The following is a 24960-nucleotide window of genomic DNA, read 5'->3' on the forward strand; positions in this document are numbered from 1 at the left end:
GGGCGCACGGCCGGGGGCGGCGGGGGCAGCTGCGGGCCCCGGGGGCAGCTGAGGCAGGGGTAGGGGGGCGGAGCGGAGCTTTCCGGACAGTCTGCGAGAGTCAGGAGAAAGTTGGAGAAAGTGAGTTCCGCAGAAGCACAACCAAAACAAGAAAAAGAGAAAGCTTACAGATAAGAGTTTAGGGAAACTTTAGAGTACAGACGGAGGCGGACAGAAGGCGCCCGACGGAGCTCCTGACGGGAGCCGCTGGGGGCCGGCTGCCCCAGGTGGACGAGAGGTGTGCCTGGGGCCAGACGCGAGGCCGGCCCGGACGCCGCCAAACTCTCTTCTGGCCGAGTCCGGGCAGGGGAGCAGGTCGCGCTGGCTCTTGTGGAGTACAGTATCTCATTTTGCAGCGTGCAAGGCTGGTGATGAGGACGCTTCTTCAAAAGGACAGCAGTGCCTTCGTCCCCAGCAAGACACGTGCGGCTCAAGACGACTTCACCTCTCCTGGAGCCTCCGGGCTGAGCCTGCAGGAGCAGCCTCAGCCATTTCAAGCTCCGTCCTCCAGCGCAGAGGCAACTACCCCCAACACGGGACACAGTCTCCTTCCACGGCCCTCCACTAGGTGGGTGGGAGCATCGGATACAGAAACACACTCTGGACCCACCCCTGAGGGAGCTGACAGATTCCACTGGACTTGGGGAGATAAGAAAATATCACTGAAAGCCGGGCATGGTGGCATATGCCTGTAATCCCAGCACTCTCGGAGGCCGAGGCAGGAGGATCACAAGTTGTAGCCTGGCCTGGGCAACTGAGCCACTCAGGAAGCCCCTGTCCCTAAATTTAAAAAAAAAAAAAAAAAGATAAAAGGGCTGGGATGTAGCTCCAGGCAAAGACCCTGGGTTCAATCCCCAGTACTGACAGGAAAAAAAAAAAAAAATACTGAGAAACAAGCCACCACCATACCGCAAATACCGAGCAGATGGCAGTGGTGTGAATGATGAATGAGGTTGAAGAGGTCAGAAGATGAATGGGATTTGGAAGGAGCTCATCTAGGTAAGATAAGAGACTCTCGGTGATGCAGAAAGGGAATCCCTCCCTCACCTCTACCTTTAAGCACAATTTGACTGAAACTAAAGGGCACAGAGGAAAGGCTGGATAATGGGAAGGGGGCTCAGAAGTGTCAATGGATAGATTCTGTAACAGTGAAGAATAAGGGCGGGGTTTTTCTGACAAGATAAACGGGTGTTTTAGAGAGAATGACCTGGTTTGAATTTGCTAGATGAATTAGAAAGGACAGCGGGAACTGAAGGTGAATGCTCCCAGCAGGAGAGGGCTGTTTGGCTGGCACACTTGTCCGAAGATCTGGACTTGAGTTCTGAGTCCACCACCATGACCTTCACACAAGTCACTTAACCCCAAGAAGTCTCTGTTCTCATCTGCAAAACAGGAGCGATGCCGTCAGCTCCCTGCAGCCCTAGAAGACCAGCACCCTAGGGACAATGAGAAATCCAACTTCCCTGTGGCTCCTGGCCACAGGCAGCTGGGACACACCAGTTGGAACATCCTTCCCAGGGGCATCAGAGCAGGCAAGCCCTGAGGAGAGGGGAGGAATCCAAATCAGATGGCCGTCTCCACAGGGAACTGGTAGGGCATAAGCTTCCCTGCCAACCCTGGATCCATACACAAGGAAAAGGAGCCATTCTGAAAAACACAGGCTCACTTCCTCCCCCCAACTCTTCTCACAACTCAATCAAGGTATCTGCTTGGGACAACTTTTTAGAAGATCCCTGAGCTGGGCTGAGAAGCCCTGAATTTGGGGCTGGAGTGTAGGTTGAAGGTAGTGTATGTGGTTAGCATTCACAAAATCCTGGATTCTATGTCTAGCACTTTAAAAAAAAAAAAAGGCAAATCAAAAGGTCCTGAATTTACATCTGAGCTGCTCCGAATTTACATCTGAGCTTAAGAAATGTAAAATGACTTGCTTAGCTGCTTGCCTTGCTGCCATCTCCCCAGCATCCAGGCCCTGTCCACAGACCAGCTTGCACCTAACCCCAGGCCTCCTCTCAAGGCAGAGTTTCTTAAACCAGGTGCAGTGGTGCATGTCTGTAATCCCAGCACTCAGGAGGCTGAGGCAGGAGGACTGCTGTGTTTGAAGCCACCCTGAACTACATAGTGAGATGCTCAAAAAAACACTGGAGTTGTGGCTCAGAGGTAGAACTCTTGCCTTGTATGCACAAGGCCCTGGATTTGATCACCAGCACCACACACGAAGCCAAAAAAAAATTTTAAAGGGTGGGTGGGGCATGTGGTGAGCTAGGGACGTAGCTCAACCCCTAGTACTGAAAAGAAGAAAAAGTACTATTATTTGTTATCTTTTCCATACAACTTCCCACTTAACCAAAAGAAATTCCAGACTCAGAAGTGTTCCTTAACCAACTTAGGGGATCTTGCCACTCTTGTGGCCATGCCGCAAGAAAGGGTAGGTAACACTACCGTTTCATAGGTGGAGACATGAAGCCAGTGATGTGCCTTTTTGTGGTCTGTAGACACAGACCCTAAAGCAGAAGAGATTCCAAGATCTAGGGTAAATAGGTCCTTTTAGTAAAAGAGCAGGGTAAATAAAATAGGGTAGATTTCAACAATCCCACAGATGCCTTCGACCTTGCTAAGTAACCTTCCCTGGGTAGTTCCTGGGATAGGTTTTTTGATTGAGATAAAGATAGTCAACTTAAAAACAGCAGCCCTGTGTAAAATAAGCCCTGTTCTTGGAATTGCTATCAAAGGATGTTGAAAGGAGGAACTGCTAGATGAAAAGAAGATGTAGATGTCAAGAGCCTAAAAGAAGGGCTGGAGAGGAAGAAGCCAGCATGGCTCCACAGAGAGGCTGACCTCTAGGGCAGGCAGGGTGCATTTCCTGTCTGGCAGGCAGACATCAGTAACTCAACAGGCCATCAACACTGATCAAAATGCCTCTGAGGTCACCTGACTCAGCCCGAGTCTGTATTCCTCAAGCACATGTCTAATTCTAATTACATTTTCCAGTTACTCTCCAACCAGTAAATTGCTAAAAAACAGCAGAACAAGTGTTATAATCTGCCCTTATTACAAAGACACATCCTGTTAGAGGTTGGTCACTGTACCCTCATGTACGTCAATTTTTTTTTGTTTTTTTTGGTCCTTTTGAGACAGGGTCTCACTGGCCTTGAACTCACTTTGTAGCCCAGGCTGGTCTTGAATGCACCATGATCCTGCCTCAGCCTCCCAAGTGCTGGGATTACAGGCATGTGTCACCACGCCTGGCTCACCCTTCTTAACTATGAGCATGATCACAAGTGTGTAGACTTGACTTTCCAGTCCTAGAGAACTGGGACGAGACCCTAGGCTACATACCCTACCAAAGAGCAATCATGCCTAAAGGTCCAAGGTGCACACCTGCCTGACGAGTTTTAACTGAAAGGTTAGCATTCTGTAGCATGTTTTGTCATAAAATGCTACCCTGGCAGAACAGGGGTAGAGTATTTTGCTGCCACCATGCACAGGACAATCACCACCTGAGTCCCCTTCCTCAGAATCAGAGAAACCACGGCCCTGTAAAACCACCTGCAAAGCAACATGCTGGGAATCACTGCATGTCTTCTGCTGCACACATCTCCAGTAGCCGCCCACAACCAGGGAAGCTGATCCAGACAAAAGACCATGAGGTCAGTGGCTGTCTATTCTGAACCTGTCCTCCTCCCGCCTACAGCTCAAAGCCTCAATGTGCTGACTCCAGGGCCCCCACAAATCTGGAGGCCTCACGACCTATGACGCAGCCATGCTCAGTAATCCGTGTGCTGCTGCTGCTCATGCCGTTCCATCTTTCTGGAAGCCCTTTCCCTCAACTCCCACCAGCCCCAATCCTACTCATCCTTCTACATCAGCTTGCCAATTACTTCCACCAAAAAAGTTTCTCTAGCCCTGCCCTGGCCACTGAGGTAGCTGTTAGGCTGCATGTGGCTATTTCAGTTAATTAAAACTAGAGTCCAGCTCAGTTGTATTAGCCATATTCTAAATGTCTGAGAGCCACATGTGGTTGGGACTGCACACAACAGACTAGAGACTAGTTCCATTACTACAGAAAGACCTTTTGCACAGGACTGCTCCGCCACTCACCCTTACTCCATGTTGTCCCTTACCTCCCTCCCTCCCTCTGTCCCTCTATAGTCCTCCCCTAGATCTGCCAGTCTTCTTTGCCTGTATGAAGGTGACTGTGTATTCATGATCACCATGAGATTAAAGGGCCAGGACCAGCTCTTACTCAGCCTCATATGGAAGCCACATGGACTGAGCATCTTGCCCATAATGGAGGATGGAAACAGCATTTACTCAACTGAATGCAACATGGTCTCAGAAGCCTCATCCCAAAGGCACCACCCAAGCTCCAGGCTAAGGGACAGAAACTTTCTATAGCAGACATTCTAATGACTGTCAAGCGGTCTGGGTCCAAGTCTCCCCAAGCAGCCAGGATCTTCACTTTCCTCTTCCTCTGCCGTCCAAATGAAGGTTGCAAGCAGATGACCAGGACTGGGCTGCTGGCAGCAAAGCTAAAAATAGCCCTGGAGCCAACAGCATGGAGTTAGCAGGACTTGTTGCTAAGGAGACAGCTGCAGGGAGAGCAACTAAGCAGAAGAAGGTGTCAGACGCACACCAGAGAGCAGAGGCCAAGCTGGGGACTCTAAGTTGACAAGGGTCCAGGACTCCCACTGAGATGTGTGCTACCTTCTGGCAGCTCCTCACTGATGTTCTAAGTGGGGCAAATGTTGCCCTGTCCCTCAGTACCTCATCTCCATGGAAACCACCATGGCTGGGGTAAAGTACCAGCCCCTGGAAAGGAGGCCTCTGCCTGGAGCTTGTTGTTATGGCAACATCCCCCTTTCCTGTCATTCTCTCACTCCTGGCTTCTCCTGAGAGAAGAGGGGGTTGGGGAGGGCCTGGCTTAGCCAGTGTGACCAGGAAACAGCCGCTTCCTTGACAAGACTAACCTGCTAGTCTCCAGAAGCTCCTTGGGAGCTCAGAAAGGCCAGTCACTTCTCAGCACCAGGTAGATGTTTTTTTTTTTCCATGGCGCCTTTACAGGTCCTCATGTCAGAAGAACCCCAAACTTCCCAAGGCTTGCATGCATCAAGACCACCCAATGAGGACTTTACAAATAGATTCTCAGGCCCTACCTACATGTATCAGCAGACTGAGGGTTGGGCTCTAGTTTTCCCTAGGTAATTCTGATACCAGCCAGTTATAGGAACTACTGAAAGCCCGGGCTGTCACAAATGAGGAAAGTGAGAGCTGGAGAGGACCAAGCCATCCCGAAGGGTCAGAGCCACTAGCTGCAGAGGAAGTGGTCTGGAGAGGAGGGGTAAGGAGGAGGACATCCAGAGGTGCGTTTCCTCACATCAGTGCATGTGTCCCAGGCCAGCCACCCCACCTCCTGGGCCTTTCCCTCCTGCTCCCCTTTCAAGTGAGTACATGCTGTTGTCTGATACTGGGTTATGATTTAAAACTGAAGCACTGGACAAGCTGTCCCTTGTGGTGAAAGCAGAAGGCAGGAGGCTGGGGAGTGTGGCTCCCAGTATACAAGAGGCAACCCAGGCACATGATTCGGGCTGAAAGACAACCTCCCCACTGTAAAGCAAAAGGTTCACCATAGCAACTGCAGTGTACTGGCCTAGTCAGCCTCTATGCCACCAGCCTAAACCTGAGGCTCAGGCCAGTCAGGCACAGCATTTGGGTGACTGCCGTGGTAGTGCAAAGGTGCCCACCCCCACTTACCAAGTTAATTTCCTGGAGCCAACCTATAAGCCTGCCTGAAACACACCTACCACCAGACCCCCAAGGGTGTAAGTCCTGAGCACCTGCCCTCGCTGGGTCAGCTGGGGGAGGACTCTGAAGTTCAGGAGAAGAAGGTAAAAGAGATAGGTGTCTGCTTCTGTTACTCACAGGCAAACTGTGTACCCAAGGCCCACCACACATAAACCACAGCCCTCATTCAAGACAGCATGCAATTAGATGGTAAATTATGTGGTAGTGATGCTTCCTACATGTGCTGAGGGAAATCAGAGGCGGCCTGGATCAGTAAAGACAGGAAGATTCAAGGGGAGATGAACAAGGGTGTACCAGGAATGAGCTCAACCTCCAGGCAGGAAAGGCCAGATGTGGGGGTCACTTGTCATTCATTGCGTTAGCTCCCCCACAGATGAAGAGAAGAAATGAGAAGCTTTGGGCAGCCACAGGCACATCTGGGGAAGGCCAGTGGCATGGGCCTGCTGTACCCGCCCTGGAGAGGAACCTGTTAGAAAGCCAGTCCTTCCCTCCTGACTCACCAGCTGCCCCCCCCATAGCGCCCCTCATTCCAGGCAGCCTCAGCGGCCTCCACACCCTCTCCTGATCAGCCCTGCTGCCCTAATCATACGTCAGGCAGCCTTGGTCCACAGGCCACATCAGGCTCCAGCTACCTCGACCTCCTTTCTTACTCCACACCTCAGCTTTCCCTTTCCTGAGCTCTGGGACTGCTCCACAAACCCCACTCTTTTCCTGTCCCTTCCTTCCACTGACCCCTAACTGCTGGGGCTACCCTGCAGGTGAGTCTTGGGCCCTGGCAGGGGGTACAGATGACACCACAGGGGTGAGGGGTCCACTCTGACACTGGGACTCACTTGCTCTTACCAGGAAAATCAGGGGGGCGGGTCTCGACCCTGCAGGGTGCTGTAGCAATGGCAAGGCCTGGCTTCTCTGGAGCTCAGTTGCCTAATCAGCCTAACACACTACAAATACCTGCTCAATCTTCCAGATTTGTAGATGCTGTCACTTTGTTTTAGAAAGCAGTCCCTGGAAAGCAGTGTCAATTCTACACCAAGGCAAGGTGTAGGCCAGAAGGAACCAGGCACACCTTCACTGCCACCCTTCCCCCTACTCCTTCCCAGGCTACGGGGAGGGGCTGAGGGACCACCATTCAGATTCAGGCATGCAGACCCTCTCGAGTTTCAGGGCCCAAAGAGAAGACAGGGAGGAGCCCAGCAAACCAGTGTGGCTATTGCTGAAAACACCAGGAACGCCTTCCATCTCCATCCCAAAAGGAAAAATGTAAATTCCTGCACTGAGTCCTTTCCGGTCTTCCCACCCCCGGGCTTGGAAACTGTTCAGAGCACCTGCCAGCCTCAGAGCCCGGCTTTCATCCTTAGGGCATCCTTGTAGGTTCAGACCAGCTGCAGACCCCTGGCAGACCCTTAGCAAGGACTGGTGCTGGCAGCACTACCTTCCCAGTGTGACTCATCTGCCCAGGGATGTTTAAACCAAACAACACTCCCGGGCAACCCTGATGCACAGTGAGGCCCCCGCCCCAGGTGATGTGACATTTGGGGGATCTCCTCTGAGCCAGGTTTGCTTCACTTCTAATCATATGAAGCTTGGTGGTTCTTAAACTTCAGTAAACCCTGAGGTGGGGAGGGGCAAGGGGGGTGCCCCAGAGACCCTGGTTCAGGATTCTTTGGGTAACAGAAAAACCCACCCTTTGGGGAAACCTGAATCCTAAATTTTGCTTTTCTAATTGTTTGGGTTTTTTTATTTTTTGGGACAGGGTCTTGCTATATAGTGCAGGATGGCCTTGAGCTCACTATGTAGCCCAGGCTGGTCTCAAACTCACATCAAGCCTCTTGCCTCAGCCTCCTGAGTGCTGGGATCACAGGCATGTACCACCATGGCTAGCAATCTGCAGATTTTTTTTAATCATATAAAACTGCCTTTCAGGTAGCATGTAGATTCAAATACACTATAGTCTGGGCAACAACATTCCCATTTTTGGTCAATCCTGAGCTGGACGTGAAAATAGAAGTATCTTTTTTTTTTTGAGACTAGGTCTTATTGTGTATTACAGGCTGGCCTTGACCTCGTGGCAACCTTGCCTTTGCCTCCTGAGTGCTGGGATTACAGGTGTGTGCCACCACGCCCAGCTGAAATTAGAAATGTCTTTACTGCCCACCGCTCACAATGAAGAGGAAGTGAGGAACCAAATAGCATCAGACGTGTTACTGAAGAAACAGTGAGGCGGCAGCCAGCATACAGTCGGTGTGGGAGGAGTACGACCCCGGAGGGAGGACAAAGGCTGGCAGTCAGGAGGCCACAGCCGCTGAGAAGGGCCTCAGCGGTCCTCTAGTTAGTCCAGGAAGTGGTCCCAGATGCTGCTGGTGAAGCCCATGTTCATGCCTGGTCCTGTTTTCTGTGCCCTTTGGGTCTTGCCCTCCCTGCTCAGCCCTCCAGGTGGAAGGTGTTGGAGTCTGAGTCCAGATCCTCCATTTAGGAGCTAACCTCTCCCCTGGACACCCACCCTGTCTATGCTGGCTTCTCAAGAGCCGCCTGTCCAAAGCCAAACTCAGTGTCCCCTCCACCTAAGAGAAAATCTTCATGCCCTGGGGCGGGGCAGGGAATTCTTACAGTTGACTGCACCGCTGCCACACCCCACCAGAGGGAAAACTGGTTAAATAGGACTTTACTAAGAAGCTTCTGCTCATCATAACGTACTTAAAATAAGCCAGACCTAGTGGTGCACAGCTGTAATCCCAACACTTGGGAGGCTGAGGCAGAAGGATCACTATTAACCTGAGGCCAACCTGGGCTTCTTGGTTGAGTTCAAGGCCAACCTGAACTATTAGTGAGACTCTGTGTCAAAAAAGAAAGAAAAGCTCATGTCTCAAGCTTGCTATTCCTCCAGGATTCCCTACCTCAGGCCCCAAATCCTAGGCAGGTTTCTCCCTTCCCTCCATCTGGGACAAGTTACAACAGTTCTTTCAAGTCACTTCCCATACCCGACCCTCAGTCCTGGCCAAATGTGCTGCCCTCCTCACTGGCCCTGTCCTACACTGCCCTCTGTGACTCCATGATGCCGTGAGGGTTCACACTCTAATATACTCCCTAATATACATGCCCGCTCCCTACTGCAGACCAAAGCCTGAACCAATCACCAAGGCAAGAGGGCCCTTAAGCAGGAGGGCCCACCTCCTCTCACGTCTGACCTCTGCTCAAGCGTCCTGTACCCTGATCTCCTGCTGTCCCCCAGACAAGCCAGGAGCTCCATGCTGCCTCTCTCTGCCCTCACTGTGCTCTTCCTGCATCCCTTCCTCTCCAGGGTGCCTCCTCCAGAAAGCTTCTGTGGGTCTGAAGGAAGCCGGAGCCTTCCGCTGTGCCTGTGCTCTGTTGGGGTGCCAGGTGTCACCCCTGCTGGCTGATGTGCCTCTGGGACTGGGACTGTGTCCAGTGTGTCATACTGGACACTGTATCCAGTGGGGCATGTTTAGTCAATACCAAGGTAAGGGCCGATAACTCCCTCAATTCGTGTTTCAGCTTCTTTAAGGTCACAGACAGAGTCCAGCAGCCCTGCCCTCCCCTGGACATCCTGGTGGTCCCGGACCACTGGTTCAGTCTGCAAGGGAACCATTCATCTCTGTGGTCAGCCCCACAGAAAATACTATGGGAATGCTTCCAATGCTGACCTAATGCACAGGAAATCTTGAGATATGCAAGGTTCCAAATCGCAGGGGATTTCTGTGATCAGCACCCTAGCTAGGGTTTCTTCACACCCTTCTTCCACTGCCCCAGGCAGACTCCTCATTTCAGTCAGGGCCACACAGTGTTTGCCATGACATGGCCTTCCCTGAGGATGCCCGTTGGGCTTGACAGGGGACCCCACAGCCTCCTGGCTCTTTTCTCATTTGTTTGTTAACTTTAAGATCTTTCTAAGTCGCTAAATTGCCCAAATTGGGTTGGAACTTATGATTTTCCTGCCTCAGCTTCCCAAAGTGTTAGCATTACAGGTTTGTGCACCACTACACCTAGGCTCATTTCTCTTCCTTTCCTTCCTTCCTTCCTTCTCCCCTCCCTTCTTCCCTCCCTTCCTTCCTCTTCTTTCCTTTTTTTTTTTTTTTTTTTGGTTCTGGGGTTGAACCCAGAGCCTCACACATGCTGGGCAAGCACTCTACCACTGAGCTATACCCCCATCCCTTTTTAAAATTTTGAGGGGCTGGGGATTTAGCTCAGCGGCACAGTGTCTGCCTGGGAAGCGTGAAGTCCTGAGTTTGATTCCTGGTACCGGAAAAAAAAAATACAAAATAAATAAATAAATAAATAAAGTGGGCTGGGGATTTAGCTCAGCGGTATAGCACCTGCCTGGCAAGTGCAAGGTCATGAGTTCAATTCCCGGTACCAGAAAAAAACCAAAAAAATAAAAAATAAAAAACTAAAATTTTGAGACAATGTCTCATTAAATTGCCCAGGCTGGCCTTCAACTTCTGATCCTCCTGCCTCCTGAGCAGCTGGGATTATGGCCATGCACTACCTTGCCAAGCCTCTGCTCACTCTCTAGTTGTACCAGGTCACAGCATAATTTATTCGTTTACTTGCCCACCCCTTCAGGGCACAGTGGGCAATTTAAATTCATTTCATTAGTGTCTGGACAATTTTGGGATCTGGCAGACACCCAGACATGTAAGGCAGTATCTTAAGGACTGAGCACATAATACCTGCTCAGTAAGAGTTCTACAGCTCTTTGGAATAACAAATGAATAGAAGTGCGATTAATGAAAAGGAAACTACCAGTAAGGGACAGATCTTGGTAGATGGTGAGCAGAGATGGGAACCTAAATCAAGGAGCTGCCCGGAAAGATCTGTGTGTCAGACAGTGGATGTGCTTTGTAACACCACCTTTCTTGTACGATGCCAAGGCTGCCTTTTGTGCCTGAGCCTAGGTTCCTACCATATCCTGCTTTAACTTCCTTTCTTTTTCTTCTTTTTATTTTTCCAGGCTGAGGATTGAACCCAGGGTCTGATACATGCTAGACAAGTGCTCTGAGCTACATCCCTAGACCTGTTCTACCTTTCTGATCCAGGTGTGGAAAGACAGAGGAAGAAGTGGAGGGGACAGTGAAGAAGAAAGGAAAACAATACTGTGGCACCAAAGAGCAAATTTCCTGAAAGCTGTTTGTAAGAGTTCTTGGGTTTTGTTTCATTGTTTTGTTTTTTGTTTTTTTTTTTTTTCGGTACCGGGAATTGAACTCAGGACCTTGTGCTTGCCAGGCAGGCACTTGTGCCACTGAGCTATATCCCCAGCCCCCTAATAGTGACAGCTTTTGTTCTTTTTTTTTTTTGAGTACCAGGAATCGAACTCAGGACCTTGTGCTTGCCAGGCAGGCACTGTGCCGCTGAGCTATATCCCCGGCCCTTCTTTTTTCTTTGAAATAGGGTCTTCCTAAATTACCCAGGGAGGCCTTGAACTCATGATCTTCCCTCTTCAGCCTCCCAAGGAGTGGCAATTACAGGTTTGCACTACCATGCCTGGCTGAGTTCTTACAAGGATGCTTTGTGTGTGTGCCTGCATGTGTGTCATGTATGTTAGGCCTGAGAATTCACCCAGACCTTGAACTTAGAATTCATGTACAGGCAGTAAATGTGACAGAGGAAACCAGATCTGAATCCTCCCCACTGTCGTAAATCCCTCACACTATCTAGTCTCATTCTGTCACATTATAAGCAAAAAAACTAAAGCAAAGAAAGAAGAAAGAGCCCCTCAAATGGATCAGCTAATCAGGGACAGAAAACCAGGCCCTCTGAATCTCATTCCAACATTCTCTTAATCCAATTTCATAATGTCAGACATATGGCCATGAGAAAACAGCAAGTCAAGGGTGGGGCAGGGGACTGAAGTGAATGGAGTTGGGAGGGACACACCAAGGTCATTAACCGGTCAAGGTCATGAGGATGAAAGGACCTGAGTCTCACAGAGGCCATGGGAGCCAGCTAGGACAACAGTGGTTAGGAGCCAGTACAGGGCAGCTGCCTGGACACTTCTTTTTTTATTTTTTGGCAGTACTGGGAATTGAACGCAGGGCCTTCACATGGAGCTATGTCCCTTTTAACTTTAAGACATGGTCTCATTAAGTTCCCCAGGTTGGACTGGAAGTTACAATTCTCCTGCCTCAGCCTCCCAGAGTGTGAAAATTACAGGTGTGCACCACCACACCCAGCTGGACAGCTAGACAGCCTCTCTTCTAAACCCATGCTTGAATTTCATCCATGTGGCTCTTTCCTACTTTCCTTGGGAAACCTTCCTTTCCTGGTAGCAAAACAGGATTGACAATATTTCTTACAAGGCTGGGAGAGTAACCTACCAGTAGAGCATGTGCTAGGCAGGCATGAGGCACAGGCCCTGGGTTCAGTCCCTAGCACCACAAAACAAAACTGACAGTAAATGAGAGGACTATGCCTTAGGAGCATGGTGAAAGCTCTGTTTTGGCACAGTGCCTGATGCGTCTGTGGGTGCTCAGCAAAGTCCAGCCTTTTGTCCTGTTCCCTAATCCTGGCCAGCAGTTGGACCCTGGACACATTTCTCACTGCTAAAAAGTAGGGGCTGTCCTGACAGCTATTATTCCCTCAGTGCACCCAGGAGGAGGGAATTTTCCACTGTGCAAATAGCTCATCCACTTAAAGGACACTGAGGAGTTGCTCTGTGACAGTTTTCACAGCTTGGTACCAAGGTGGGCCCCAGAAGTTACCCTGCTTACAGGAGGCCACAGGGGCACCTTTAATACTCGGCCTTTTGGCGAAGTGTGCTTGCTGTGCCTGCTCCAAATGCTTTCACTTCCTCCAAGGGGAACGTGAGTTCTGGGGCCCCCTGCACAAGTTCAGGGATGGCAAACCAGTGAGGAATGTCTGCATGGAATACCACACCCCCGATTTGGTTTCAGTCTTTATTGGTCTACTTCACAAGAGCCCGGGAGATCATACCTTATTGTCTCAGCCTTCCCAAAGCCGCTGGAATAAGGTCCTGACTTAGGAGGTGCTGAGTGATTGCTTATTAAATGGAATATGGCACAGCAGGAAGCAGCCCTCTGGACATTCCCAGGCTATTCCTCCCAGGCAGACAGGAAGCACAGTGTGTTGAGACCGTAGGTTGTAAAGAGAGGGAAGGCAACATTTGCTAAGCTCATAGAAACGCCAGCAGCAGCACAAATGGCCAGTAAGCATCTGAGAAGACGCGCAACCTCACTTATTATCTGGGAACTGTCAATTCCAATCATGCTAAGACACTATTCTCCCACCCATTCAGTTAGCAAAATACTGATATCAGCAAAGGTGGAAGTCATCTCATACACTGGCATTGCCCTTTTTAGAGGGTAATCAGCCAGATTTTATAAAATGCAAACTACACATTCCCTTGGGCCAGAATTTTTCTTTGTAGTATCTGGTCTTTCAGGAATGCAGATGTGCAGAGAGGAAGACCAAAGATGCTCACTGTTGCAGTATGTGGTTGCCTGAAGGTTACCAGTAAATAAAGTGGTGGCCATGCACACAGTGGGATAAAACAGTAAGGATGCCACTCAACTGGTGTACGTGAAAGACCAAGCTGTGGGGGCCCAGGATATAGCTCAGTGGCACAAGCGCCTACCTGGCAAGCACAAGGTCCTGAGTTTGATTCCCAGTACCCGCCCCAAAAAGAATGAATTCTGAAAAACCAAGCTGTGAAATGAAACTACAGTGTGGTCCATTTATGTAAAAGGGGGGAAAAAACGTGAAGAAAAATTATTTACACATCCAGGTAAATGAGTAGGAAAAACTGTGAGACTGACCTACCATCTACCTCCCTATCTACCTACCTGATAGCATCAAAAACCTGTGAAGGAATTAAAATTGTGGGGGTAGATTTTTTATAACCAGAATGTACTTGTGTAATAGTATAATTTAAATTTTTTTTTTTTTAAACGGTCAGGCTTCAGTATATGCTGGCTTTGTGCTCAGATCTCTAAAAGTATGTGTCACCTTTTGAATCCACACCTCTAAGATCAGGATTATTTATCCATGTGGCACACCCTTCCCCTGTACATCCTGCCTGCCTGGGGACCAAAGTACCCAGAGGGACTGCACTTAACTAGCTCAGGTTGGGTAAAAGCAAAAAACAAACTGGTGAATGCTGTTCCCATGAAGCCAAGACATGCAGAAGAGCAGAGCGCAGTCAAGTCTACCCACAGAGGGGCGCCTCCATTGGCTGGCGAGGTTATGTGACGCCTAGGGTCCCATGTCCTGGAAGTAAGACTTGTTTGCTGGTATCTTGTGGCTTGCCTCTAAGGCCACAGGCAGCAGCAACCTGCCCTTCAGGCACCTGAAGCCTCTGCTTCTTGCTGGACAGTGTGTGTAAGGATGCAGGAGTCCCAGGGTCCTGCCCTATAGGTTGAGAGCAAGGAAAGAGACCAGATCCTACAGCAGCAGGACATAGTACCCTTGCCAAAGATCCCCTTGCCTTTGGAATCTGCTCAATGTGAACAGTTGCAACATCAATGGGCTATTACGGAGTCTTAGAACAACTGGGTAAATTGTAGGGATTAGAGGGTTGAAGTCTTGAGAAATGGCCAGAAGACCTTTATCATGATGGGGAGATAATGGGGAGCCGCTGTATGCTCTATAGTGAGACCTGATCACAATTAAGGCAAAGGATTAATAAGCAGGTAAAGGGCCAGGGATGTAGCTCAGCGGCATAAGCAATTGCCTGGCAAGCCTGAGGTCATGAGTTCAATTCCTGGTCCACCCTCCCCCGAAAAAAAACAGCAAGTAAAGGGAATAGGAGAAGAGACAGAAGATGACAGCTTTCCCACTCCAGCAGGAATTCCCCGTCAGCCTTAGGATGCATATGTCCCATTTCTTCTCATCCATTTATGTTAAATTTCACTTATTTTTATGATATTTTATGTCTTCTGAAATTTTGGGAGGTATGGAGAGAACCTCAGGAAGTAGGTTATTTTAGACAGACAAAAAGATCGAGTAGGCCTCACTCAGTAATGATGGTCTGATTGACAAAAGTGCTGAAGGGAAAAGAAAAGTCATGCAGGACTGTGTTCTGAGGGAGGGCGGCCTTCAGATGAGCATGTAGTCTAGGGGAAGGGGCGCGGGGGCCTGGGGGGAGCCCCCCAGCAGGGCATACAACCACTGTAGGCCTGACCTGACCTCCCATCTTCCCAACAGCGCTTACTGCTGTTCTCTACCCACAGTCCCTGAGCCTCACCAGAACAAATATCCATTCCTGAAAAGGCCACACTGTTTTGTGCCTCAGGACCTCTGCACATGCTGTATACCTCCTTTATAATGCCTTTCCCCTCTTCTTTAAAAGCTAAAAGTTGCCTCTTGCTCATGTGTGATCCTCAGAAGAATTAGCCTAAGCCTATACTCAGGGCAATGTACTTTCTATAGATGCCATGAACCTACATTTTATGCTTCCAATATCTTACAAGCCATACAGACACAGAAAGTTCTGGCAGTGGGCGCAGTAAAGGTGCCCAAAGGAAACTGTAACAACAGGCTCTGTGTTCAGGTTAGGAAGTGCTGGTTGGGCCTCCAAGTGAGAGTGCCTGGGCAGTAGGCGCAGTTTAGAGCTAAAGCCTGGACACTTTGTCAGGAGTAGGGGTTATCTTTCTGGAGAGGGTGACTGGACCCATAACAGCAGATAGAGGGCGGCAAGATGCAGGGGTGAGGGGTACAGATCTGGGGGTGCCACAGTTAGAGACAAGAAGCTGAGGACAACTGCAGTGGGCCTTGCAGGGAGGTTGAGAAGGGCCAGGGAGGCAGCTTCTGAAGAAAAGGTCAAAAGCCAAAGAGCTGACACTGAGAAAGACGATGGTGCTCTGTACCCTAATTACAGAACTTGGACAACAGGCCCCACAGCAACAGTCACTGTTGTTTGGGGGGCAACTTGAAAGCCACTTGTGTTTCTCCAACATTTTTTTTTTCAGACCTTTGAATTTTTTTTTACTTTTTCTTTTTTTGTCTTGTTGAGACAGAGCTTCACATGTAGTTCAGGCTGATCTTGAACAATCCCCCTGCCTCAGCCTTCTAAGTGCTGGGATTATAGCTGTGTGCGACCACACTCAGCCAGTCTTTTGAATTTTATTTATTTTTATTAGTACACACCTGAGATATATTCACAACTTTCTGATTACCTTCAGCTTCCCTATCAGAATGCAGTATATGGAGCCGGGCCTCAATAGGAGCAGAAAGCCTAAATTCTTATTCCTTTCCAGCCCCATAACTTGCCAGGGGCCCTAGTTCTGAAAATGAGGGGATCTATAGTTTTAGAACTTGTACTGGAAACTATGAAGTAAACAGTCTTACTGGCAGAAAAAATAAATTTTTGTTTAGGAGTTTCTATACCATAAATCGAAGGTACTTATATTTTAAACTAAGGTGTTTTTTTTTTTTTTTTTTTACTTTTCTGTTAAACCTCATTGTTATCTTTATTGCTTGGGGTGGATAAACAAGAAAAATCTAGCTTTTGATGACTGTTGAAGTGCATGATAGACATAGGGTTCTTTATCCTACTTTCTCTAGTTCAGTATAGCATAGCAATTGTTTTGTTTTGCTTTTTGCAGTGCTGGGGCTCACTAGGCAAGTACCCTATCTTTGAGCTACACCCCAATCCAACAAATCTTAAATAAGTTTTCTGCTGTTGTGGTGGTGCGTGCCTATAATCTGAGCTACTACTCAGCGGGTTGAAGCTGAAGCAGAAGGTGGCAATTTCAAGCCCAGTCTGGGAAACTTAGCAACATGCTGTCTTGAAATAAAAAATACAGCCAGGCATGGTGGCACATGTCTGTAATCCCAGTACTTGGGAGGCTGAGGCAGGAGGGTTGCTATAAGTTCAAGACCAACCTGAACTACACACCAAAAAAGGAAGGAAGGAAGGAAGGAAGGAAGGAAGCAAGCAAGCAAGCAAGCAAGGAAGGAAGGGGAGAGGGAGGGAGGGAGGTAAGGGAGAGAGGGAAAAAGGGAAGAAGAAAAAGAATAAAAAGGGCCAGAGATGTAGCTCAGTAGCAGAATACTCCTGGGTTTAATCCTTAGTACTATAAAAGAAAAGTCTTAAAAATTTACTAGAAAACCTGTCACTTTCTTGAAATAGTATCTATCTTCATTTCCCACGTGTTGAAGAAAGACCCCCTTTTCACTGGGATCGAGGGCAGGTCTCCACACTGTGACTTAAAGGGAGCACAGTTGGAGAATCAAAGAACATTTTAGAAACTCTTCAAGCCCTAAAAGTCACAATCTCTATGCTTCCTGCCCCAAGCCTTAGCAAGAGCAGAAACCCCACACAGAACACAGTGAAGAAGCAGAGCCCTTGTCTGAGTTCCAGGGTCCCAGCCCGGAGACGGAGCCAAGAGGACAGCCCCCTCCCTGAGTTCCCATTCCAGGACAAGGCTCAGTGCCCACAGCCAAGTGGCTCTCTGCAGACCTGGAACAGGCTGCCCTTTTTCCAGGCTCTTCCAAGAGAGGAATTTCTGTCGTCCTGGATCCCAAAGGAACTGAAAACAATCAAGGAGCCAGAAGTGCTCCCCTCCCCCTGGGTTTGGAACTTTCTCCAGAGCGGTTCTCACTACACAATGTCAGGTGGCCTGGGGTCAAGATGATGGAGAGCAGAAGCTGAGGGGCGTGAATGCCCTGCGGTGGCAGCCCACACCCTCTTCTCTTTGTACTTTCTCATCAAAGGCTCTAGAGGCCACTCAACAATTTGCCTAGAGGACTGACTTCCCTCCCTAGTCTCTCCAATCCTCGCTGCTTTCCCTGCTGAAGCCCTCCACGGGCTGCTTCCACCCCACCCCACCCCCATAGACCCCCGCAAAAGCTCCTCTGGGACGGTCCTGTCCCCCAGGCCTGCCAATGTGGAGGCACGCCTCCACCTCCGGGAGTTCAGCTTTCCCAGCCTAGGCAGTCCCTTCCTTGGGAAGCCTCCTGCTTTGTGAGACACCACTTATGGGGCTGGCTGCCCCTCTCAGGCCCGGCCACCTACAGCTCCTTTTCTCTCTGTAACTCATAAATGTCTGCATTTATGGTCTCGGACTTTCTTCTCTCTCTGCCGAGCTCCTTGGTTCTCATGGACTGAAATGCCAGCTCTGCCCTTGGCCCCAGCTGACATCAGTGGCCTGCACTTTCCCAAGCTCAGCCTCTAGGCACCTGGACACTCATAGTGAACCCTGGCTTCCCTCCCGCCCACGCACACCACTTCCCTGGGGCTCCCATCCGCAGCGCTAATGCAGAGATCACCAAGTGTCTGGCCAGCATCCCGAGTGTCCCTCACCCGTCCCATCCCTCAGCAAGCCTACTGATTCCGTCTCCACAGTACAACCTGAAGCTGTCCGTCTCCACTGCCACTGCATGTGTCCACACAAATCCTTCCTCTGCAAGACTTCTGCGGCTCCTGTACACTCAAAACAGCCAACCAGCCTCTGGCAGGCCCTCAAGCACCTGGCTTGCTGCTCTGGCCTCGCCTGGCCCCACTTCCCTCCTGCTGACTTCACTCTGGGCATATGGTTTGCCACACACGTCAGCACCCTGTGTGCACTGTTTCCACCACCTAGAACCTTCTCCCTGCCCAACTCCTCCCTGCCAGCCCGACAGTTCCTTTTCATCTTAACTGAAATGCACCTCTCCCAAGAAGCCTCTGCTGACCACCCCACCTAGAACAAGGTCCTGTTTTATTTTGTTCCTGCCCTTTGTTTTCTGCCTGTCAACCCCAACAGCATGTCAGCTCCAAATGGGCAGGAGCCATCTGTGCAGGGCCTAGTACACCAACTGGTATGCAGCAAGTGCTCGACAGACGCTTACTGAAAGAACAAATGAACCAATCACTGCCTATGGATCGTGTAGTCCCCTGCAATTCTAGGGGTTAACCTGAGGCGGGAACTGAGGCTCAGCCAGAGCCTGACAACAGACAGTGGCTGAACTGACTTTGGGTTTCCTAGTTATGAGAGACAGATGGGGCCCAGGCCACATGGCACCTCACCTCCCTTTTCCAGCGTGCCAGCCACTCGTCCCGCTTGCGCTTGCTGATGTAGTAGGGGTCCCCGGCCTGGAAGGTCAGGCGCGGCATGGGCCGCTGGCGGAGGCTGGACTCCCAGCCCAAGCCACCCCGCAGCCGGCCCCGGGAGCCCTAGGACAGAGAGATGGCAGAGAGACAGACAGGCATTAAGGTGGGCACCGATCCCCCTACGAGGGTGCCCCTCCTGGCAGGGAAACTGGGGACTCACCTCTAAAGAATATGGACATTATGGCTCTTGGCCAGAGGGGTGACCTGGGCGTGCTGGGGAAGCTGTGTCTGGGCCAGGGAGGTGGGGGATGTGGAGGGGGTGCACACGGACAAGGCTGCACAGAGCGTTTCTCTCCAGAGGGGAAAGAGCTGGCTGCCTGGCTGGGAGACTCCCAACCTCCACCCCACTTCCTCTCCTCCTCACACAGGGATAGCAAAGAAGGGGCGGGGCCCACCCTCCGGGCCCCCTCACACACTCGCCAGTCGGTCAGAGCAGTGGCTTTCTTCTAGAATCAGGATCCACAGAGCCCCTGGGGGTGAGGAAAACACTTGCCTCCGTTTTCACAGATTCGATGTTGGTCTCCTTCTGTTCTTTGCCTGTGGAGAGGAAAGAACAAGGGGACTGTTGGCAGAGTTACAGGGCTGGCTCAGAGGTCACACCTGGAACCCGGGTCCCTGCCCCAGGGACAGGGTCCTCCCAGCATCTGGTAGGGTGTGGGTCAGCCACGATGACCTGCCCGTGCTGGGCACTTTACTGGCCCCGCGGACTCAGACCAACACCTGAGCAGAGACAAAAAGGTTAGATTCAAGGCCTAAGTACACAAGAATAGGAAGAAAGTCTGGACTGAGGTCCCTGGCCCACTGGCTCTCAGGCACACAGAAGGGGCCTAAAAATATCCTGCCTCGGCCGCTCCGTCAACCGGGCGCCTCAACGAGCACAGGCAGGACACCAGAGGGGCTCGGTATGGGTGGATTTGAGGGTGGCCGACTTCAATGCCTTCCACAGCCAGGGAGGAGGCGCTTGCGTCTGTGTAGGAGGTCGGAGCGCTGTATGCTGGGGGCAGTGGACACCCAGGCCCCTGGGACAAGGCCCTGGGGGAGCAACTTCATCTGTATCTCAGTCTCCTCATCCGGCAGAAAGATGCTGGAGTGGGTTTCTGCGTCCCGCTGCAGTTCTAGATACCGTGGCCCTATTATTACCCGCCTCTGTCCTCCATTCCTGCCCGTCCGCAGGTTCCCTGCCGGAAATCTATAGAGGCCCTGCGTCTGGAGTCCAGCGGTCTCAGGGTGACCTCCCTAGCCAGGTCCTCACCGAAACCAAGTGGATACATGCTCTAGAATGTGTCCGCGCGATCCCCGAGCGCCGAGGGCTGGGTTCGGCACATGGCAGGCGCTCAGTACAGGTCAGTGTCGCTCTCCCTCCCCGAGGGCCTCCGTGGCCCCCGGCGTTACCCTGCTCCCCGCGCCCAGGCCTCTTCCTAGGCCGGGCCCTGAGTCCGGAAGGGACAGCTGGCGCGGGGCTGACGCGGCCACAGGCTGCTCTCGCCGCCCCTCCGGCTCGGGGCTTCGCCAGGCCGCAGGAGGGGCGGGCAGGCCGGCCAGGCCTCTGCAGCGCCGCCCTCCTTCCACCTGGGCCGGAACTGTTCCTCGGAAGCCCGGAGAGCGAGCGCGAAGAGCTCGGCCGGAGCGGGAGGTCACCAGGGCCGCCTCACGGTGGCGGGCGGCGGGGGGAGACAAAGAGCCCAGAACGGAAAAAACAGCCCCGGCCTCATCTCCCGGCTCCGGGGCGGAAACCAGCCGCAGCCCTCCCGGCTGGGCTCTGAACCCTCGGCCCGAGGAGGTTTTCCTCTCGCCAGAGGCGACCTGGCTCCTCTCCGCACCTGCCGGGGGCGCCCACCACGGCTCCACCCTGCGGGGCGGCAGAGGGCGTGAGGTGGGAAGAAGGGCGCGGCGCAGGGCCCAGGCCCGGGGGCGGCGACCCGGCGTGTCACTGGGGGGTCACGTGGGCGGGGAGCGGTGTCGCACGTGGGCGGGGAGCGGTGTCGCACGCGGCGCGTGAGTGGGCGAGCGCGGGTACTCGCCGCGCTGGCGCTGTGTACGTGACCAGCCTTTTAAGGCGCGCCTCGCCCGCCGCGCGTCTGTGTCTCTTCCTACCTGTTTCCTTTACGTCTTCTCTCCCACCACAATCCGCTCCCCAACTCCCAGCGGGGCACCCCCAGCGACCGCCCGCCCGCCTTGGCCGAGGCCCCTCCCCTTCGGACCTCCGCGTCCGGCTAGCGAGGCCCGGACCGCCGGGAGGGGGCGCCTGTTCTCGGCCCGGCCGGCTGCGGGCGACAGGGGATTGGGCTGCACGCGGCTCGAGGTCGCTGCTGGAGCCACAGCGGGGTGGGGGACCCCGGGACTCGGGACTCGGGACTCTGAGCTGAGATCTCACCCCAGGCTTCTTTGGACCTAAAGCTTTCCTATCTGCGACTCCGACCCGCATGTGCATGTGACTACATTTACAGAGAAAGAGTCACTAATTCATAAGACTGGAAGAAAAATCAAGGCTGAAAGAGATGTAGAGATGGCTGAAGACTCGTCCAGCCCCTCAGATTTTCAAATGAGGGGACCAAGGCTGGGGGAGTGGAGTGACGAACTGCCAGATCTGAGATCAGGAGATCAGATTTCAGAGTTCCTGACTCTCAAGCCTGCTCCTTTTCCAATGCACAAACATTATTCCTAGATGTTTCCCGTCCTGATTCCTGTCTCCAGGCTCCCCCAAACAGAATGACTTTTCCTAATGCAGCTTCCAACTGGCTTCTTTCTGGAATTTTCTCCGTGACATAATCTGCGCATGCCCACTTGAGAGATATCGCACACGTTCCAGCCTGGCCCAGCAAACAACAAATCTGTCTGCCTCAGAATGCGGCACTTGTCGTGCGGCCGCAGAGTCAGCTGCTCGCTCAGTACTCCCTCTGCAGCCCATCTGCTCCTGGCCCAGGCCCAGGGTTCCAGGCAGGGCCAGGTGGCTGAGTGCCTTCCAGGGTGGCCCTGGCAGGCTGGAATATGACCCCAAGGCATCTCGGGTCCTGGGGCTGGGGCAGAGGAAAGGGAGGCCAGGGGCGTCTAACACTTACCTGTTGGTCTGAGTCCAGGAGCCATTCCAAGTTTGGAATACTCGCAGGGAGCTGAGGCCAGTCCCTAGTTCAGTACTGAGCAAAGAACAGATCTGTGCTGACCCTACTGTGGCCCTTTATTAGTTATATAGTCTTAAGTAAGTAATTTTACCTTTCTCAACCCTCAACATTCCCATCTGGAAAATAAGGATGAGTCTTCCTTATATGAAAACCAGGATGAAATAAGAGACTAGGGCTTCTCAGATTGCAATTCAAATAGAAATCACAGGGGTCTCTTTAAGGTGCAGGCTGCTTCAGAGGTCTGGAGTGAGGTTTGCGGTCCTGCCTGGGTGAGGCAGCTGCTGCAGGCCATGGGCCACCGAAGGAGTAAGGATACAGCATGCCAACACACAGGCAGTGCTCAGTGAGGGACCACATGTTCCCCAAGTTCCTATGACTGTGGTGTAACGCTGCCAGGGCTGCAGGTAAGGTCCCAAGTCAACACCTGCCTGTCCAGGCGCTGGCTTTGTGTGTGCATGGGGTTGTTTGAAATTCAACTCCAGCCCTTTGATTTTTTTTTTTTTTTCCCTTGTCTTTTTGAGACAGGGTCTCTTTATGCAGTTCAGGCTAGCCTTGAGCTCACTTTGGAGCCTAGGCTCATCTCGAACTCGCAATGATCCTCCTGCCTCAGCCTCCCAAGTGCTGGGATTACAGGCGTGCGCCACCACACCCGGCTCAGCCCTTTGAATTTTAAAACAGGGTCTTGCACAGTTGCCCAGACTGGCCTGGAATTTGTGATCCTCCTGCTTAGCCTCCCAAGTACTGGGATGACAGGTGTGTGCCACCATGCTGGGCTGGGTGCTGGCATTTGACCTTACTACTCATCATACTGTCTCTCCTCTTTCTGATCCTGTCTCCTGGCTGTGCTCTGAGGACGCACATGGGAGGATGCCCAGGCTACCAGAATGTATCTTATGGTTCCCCATTTTTTGCTGTACAGGAAGTAATGGGACCATCCACCTGAAAAGAGCCCAAATGAGGGAAACTGAAAGAAGACAAGAGCCAAGTCACTTCCTCCCTGGGGCTTTAGTTCCTTCCTCATCTGAACCCACCAGCTGAGCATGCTCTCCGAGTCATCTGACTGCCAGAGCAGCGGCCCGGCCCTAGCTCAGTGGCCCGGCCTCCAGCAGGCCCCAGCCCCCGGCAGGTCATGCCTCAGCAGTCTCAGCACCCAAACACTCGGCACAGTGGCCTCCAGGGATACCACGGCTCTGACTGCTGCTGGCATTTCTATTTCCTGGATAGCTAAGACCACATGGGAATGCCCAAAGCCACATTTATGCATTTGCGCCCACTGTGCTCAGCGCAAAGGTTCTGAGGAAGATCCACCTCTGTGTCTAAATGTCTCCAACCCAGGAATCACCCTTCACACCATCTCCTTACCTCCATTTCCTGGCTTTTATCTCCTCCTTCCATCTCTGCTGCTGCCTCGCTCATAGGAGCCACCTGCGGTCCCTCTGTACCTGCAGCAGCCTCCTAACCTCTCATCCCACTTTACAGCCCCTCTGATCCACTCCTAGTCCAGACAGCAAAGTGATCTTTTCCTACTGCAGGGCCTATCCGGCCATGCCTGAGACGGCAGCCTTGAAGGTCTGGTCTGGCCATCTGCCACCCACTACCCTCACACCCTCTCCCTGGCTCTCTTCATCTTGCCTGGTGGCTTCTAGATGCCCTGCCACCTCCTGCCTTGGAGCACATCCGGAAACAGGTATGTTCCTGCTCGCCCTCCACCAGCTCATATTCGGCTCAGACAGAACAGCTCGGGCCAGCTCAGATTCCTCGGTGACGCTCTTCCTGGCACCACATTTCCTCACCCTTAGGTCACTCATCACCACTCATGATTGTACTTTTTTTTTTTTTTTTTTTTACCAGAAATTGAACTCAGGACCTTGTGCTTGCCAGGCAGGCACTTGTGCCACTGAGCTATATCCCCGGCCCATGATCATACTTTAAAGTGTGGAGTCTCTCTAGCTGGCCATGAGGTTCTGAAGACCAAGAACTGGGTTTCCATTCATAATGGTTTCTCCAGACTGGCAAAGTGATCTTTTCATACTGTATGATCTTTTCATACTGGCACATACCGAACAGGTGTTTAGTGAATACCAGTTGGCTGAGTGGAAACACAGACAGGGAAACCCCAAACTTAAGCCTTCAGAGATAAAGAGTAGCTTTGGAGCCCAGACTCCATCCTGCCAGGTAGGAAGGACTGGCTCAGCTCTGGGCAGCAGCGTGGCCCCTGGGGAAGCACCAGTCTAGCTGGAAAGGGCTACTGGGCTCCCAGCTCTCTTCCTGAACGCGTGGCATTGTGAGCTAGAGGAAAGGTATCGCTTCCTTTGCTGTTTCACTCCTCCCAGGCACTCCCAACCCTCCCACAAAGCAAGAGATAGACACCAGGAGGCCTGGACAGTTGGGGAACCACCTTAATGAGTCCCGTCCCAGAATAGCAGCAAGAGTGGGAAGCAAGAAAGCAAGATTTAATAAATCCTGGCTCTGCCACTCACAGGTTTGAGAGTCACAAACAAGGCACTTTATCTCCGTAAGATGCACTTTTCCACCTTTATAATCATGATGATAATAATACCTATGGGGGGCTACTAGAGTTGAACCCAGGGCCTTTGCATTGAGCTACAGCCCGAGCCCCTTTTTTATTTTGAAATAGAATCTCACTAAATCACTAGGTTGCCCAGACTAGGCTCAGACCTGGGACCTTCCTGCCTCAGCCTCCCAGAGTCCTGGCATTACAGATATGAGCCACTGTGCCTGCTAATCATAAAACCTCTTGACTAAGACTGTTGCAGGAGTAAATAAAACAACGAATGCAAAGTGCCTCAGAAAGTGCTATGCACATAGTGGAGCAACATAAATATTTGTTGAACAACGAATGAAAGATATTTTAAAATACGTTTGGAAATCTCTTTTCTGGAAATGTTCTCTATTCTGCATAAATATTAGCTT

The 24960-nt window shown here is 51.6% G+C and overlaps 1 protein-coding gene and 2 long non-coding RNA genes across 8 annotated transcripts in view; 2 read left to right on the forward strand and 1 right to left on the reverse strand.

Annotated features, from left to right (window-relative positions):
* LOC102004269 overlaps nucleotides 1–844 on the forward strand; it is a 1359-nt gene extending 515 nt beyond the window's left edge. The window contains exon 2 of the long non-coding RNA XR_263434.2: nucleotides 396–844. This is a non-coding gene — a long non-coding RNA (uncharacterized LOC102004269). The remainder of the gene's footprint in view (nucleotides 1–395) is intronic.
* Dnmt3a (DNA (cytosine-5-)-methyltransferase 3 alpha) overlaps nucleotides 1–24960 on the reverse strand; it is a 102629-nt gene that overhangs the window by 22361 nt on the left and 55308 nt on the right. The window contains exons 1-3 of one of the 6 annotated variants that reach the window (XM_013522623.1): nucleotides 20732–20832; nucleotides 19401–19447; nucleotides 18824–18970 (exon numbers count right to left, since the gene is read on the reverse strand). In XM_013522623.1, coding sequence (XP_013378077.1) covers nucleotides 18824–18910 — 87 coding nt within the window. In that variant the 5' untranslated portion in view covers nucleotides 18911–18970; nucleotides 19401–19447; nucleotides 20732–20832. Of the gene's footprint in view, nucleotides 1–1246; nucleotides 1398–18823; nucleotides 18971–19323; nucleotides 19448–20159; nucleotides 20708–20727; nucleotides 20833–24960 lie in introns of those variants that run through there. The other 5 variants (XM_013522624.1, XM_005400403.2, XM_013522621.1 and 2 more) reach the window with 5 other exon arrangements.
* Nucleotides 7907–11069, forward strand: LOC106150257. Its single transcript, XR_001236978.1, has 3 exons — nucleotides 7907–7947; nucleotides 9140–9319; nucleotides 10811–11069. It is a non-coding gene; the product is annotated as an uncharacterized LOC106150257 (long non-coding RNA).

The sequence above is a fragment of the Chinchilla lanigera genome, unplaced genomic scaffold, assembly GCF_000276665.1.
Source record: "Chinchilla lanigera isolate Chin_1 unplaced genomic scaffold, ChiLan1.0 scaffold00068, whole genome shotgun sequence".
Lineage (NCBI taxonomy): Eukaryota > Metazoa > Chordata > Mammalia > Rodentia > Chinchillidae > Chinchilla > Chinchilla lanigera.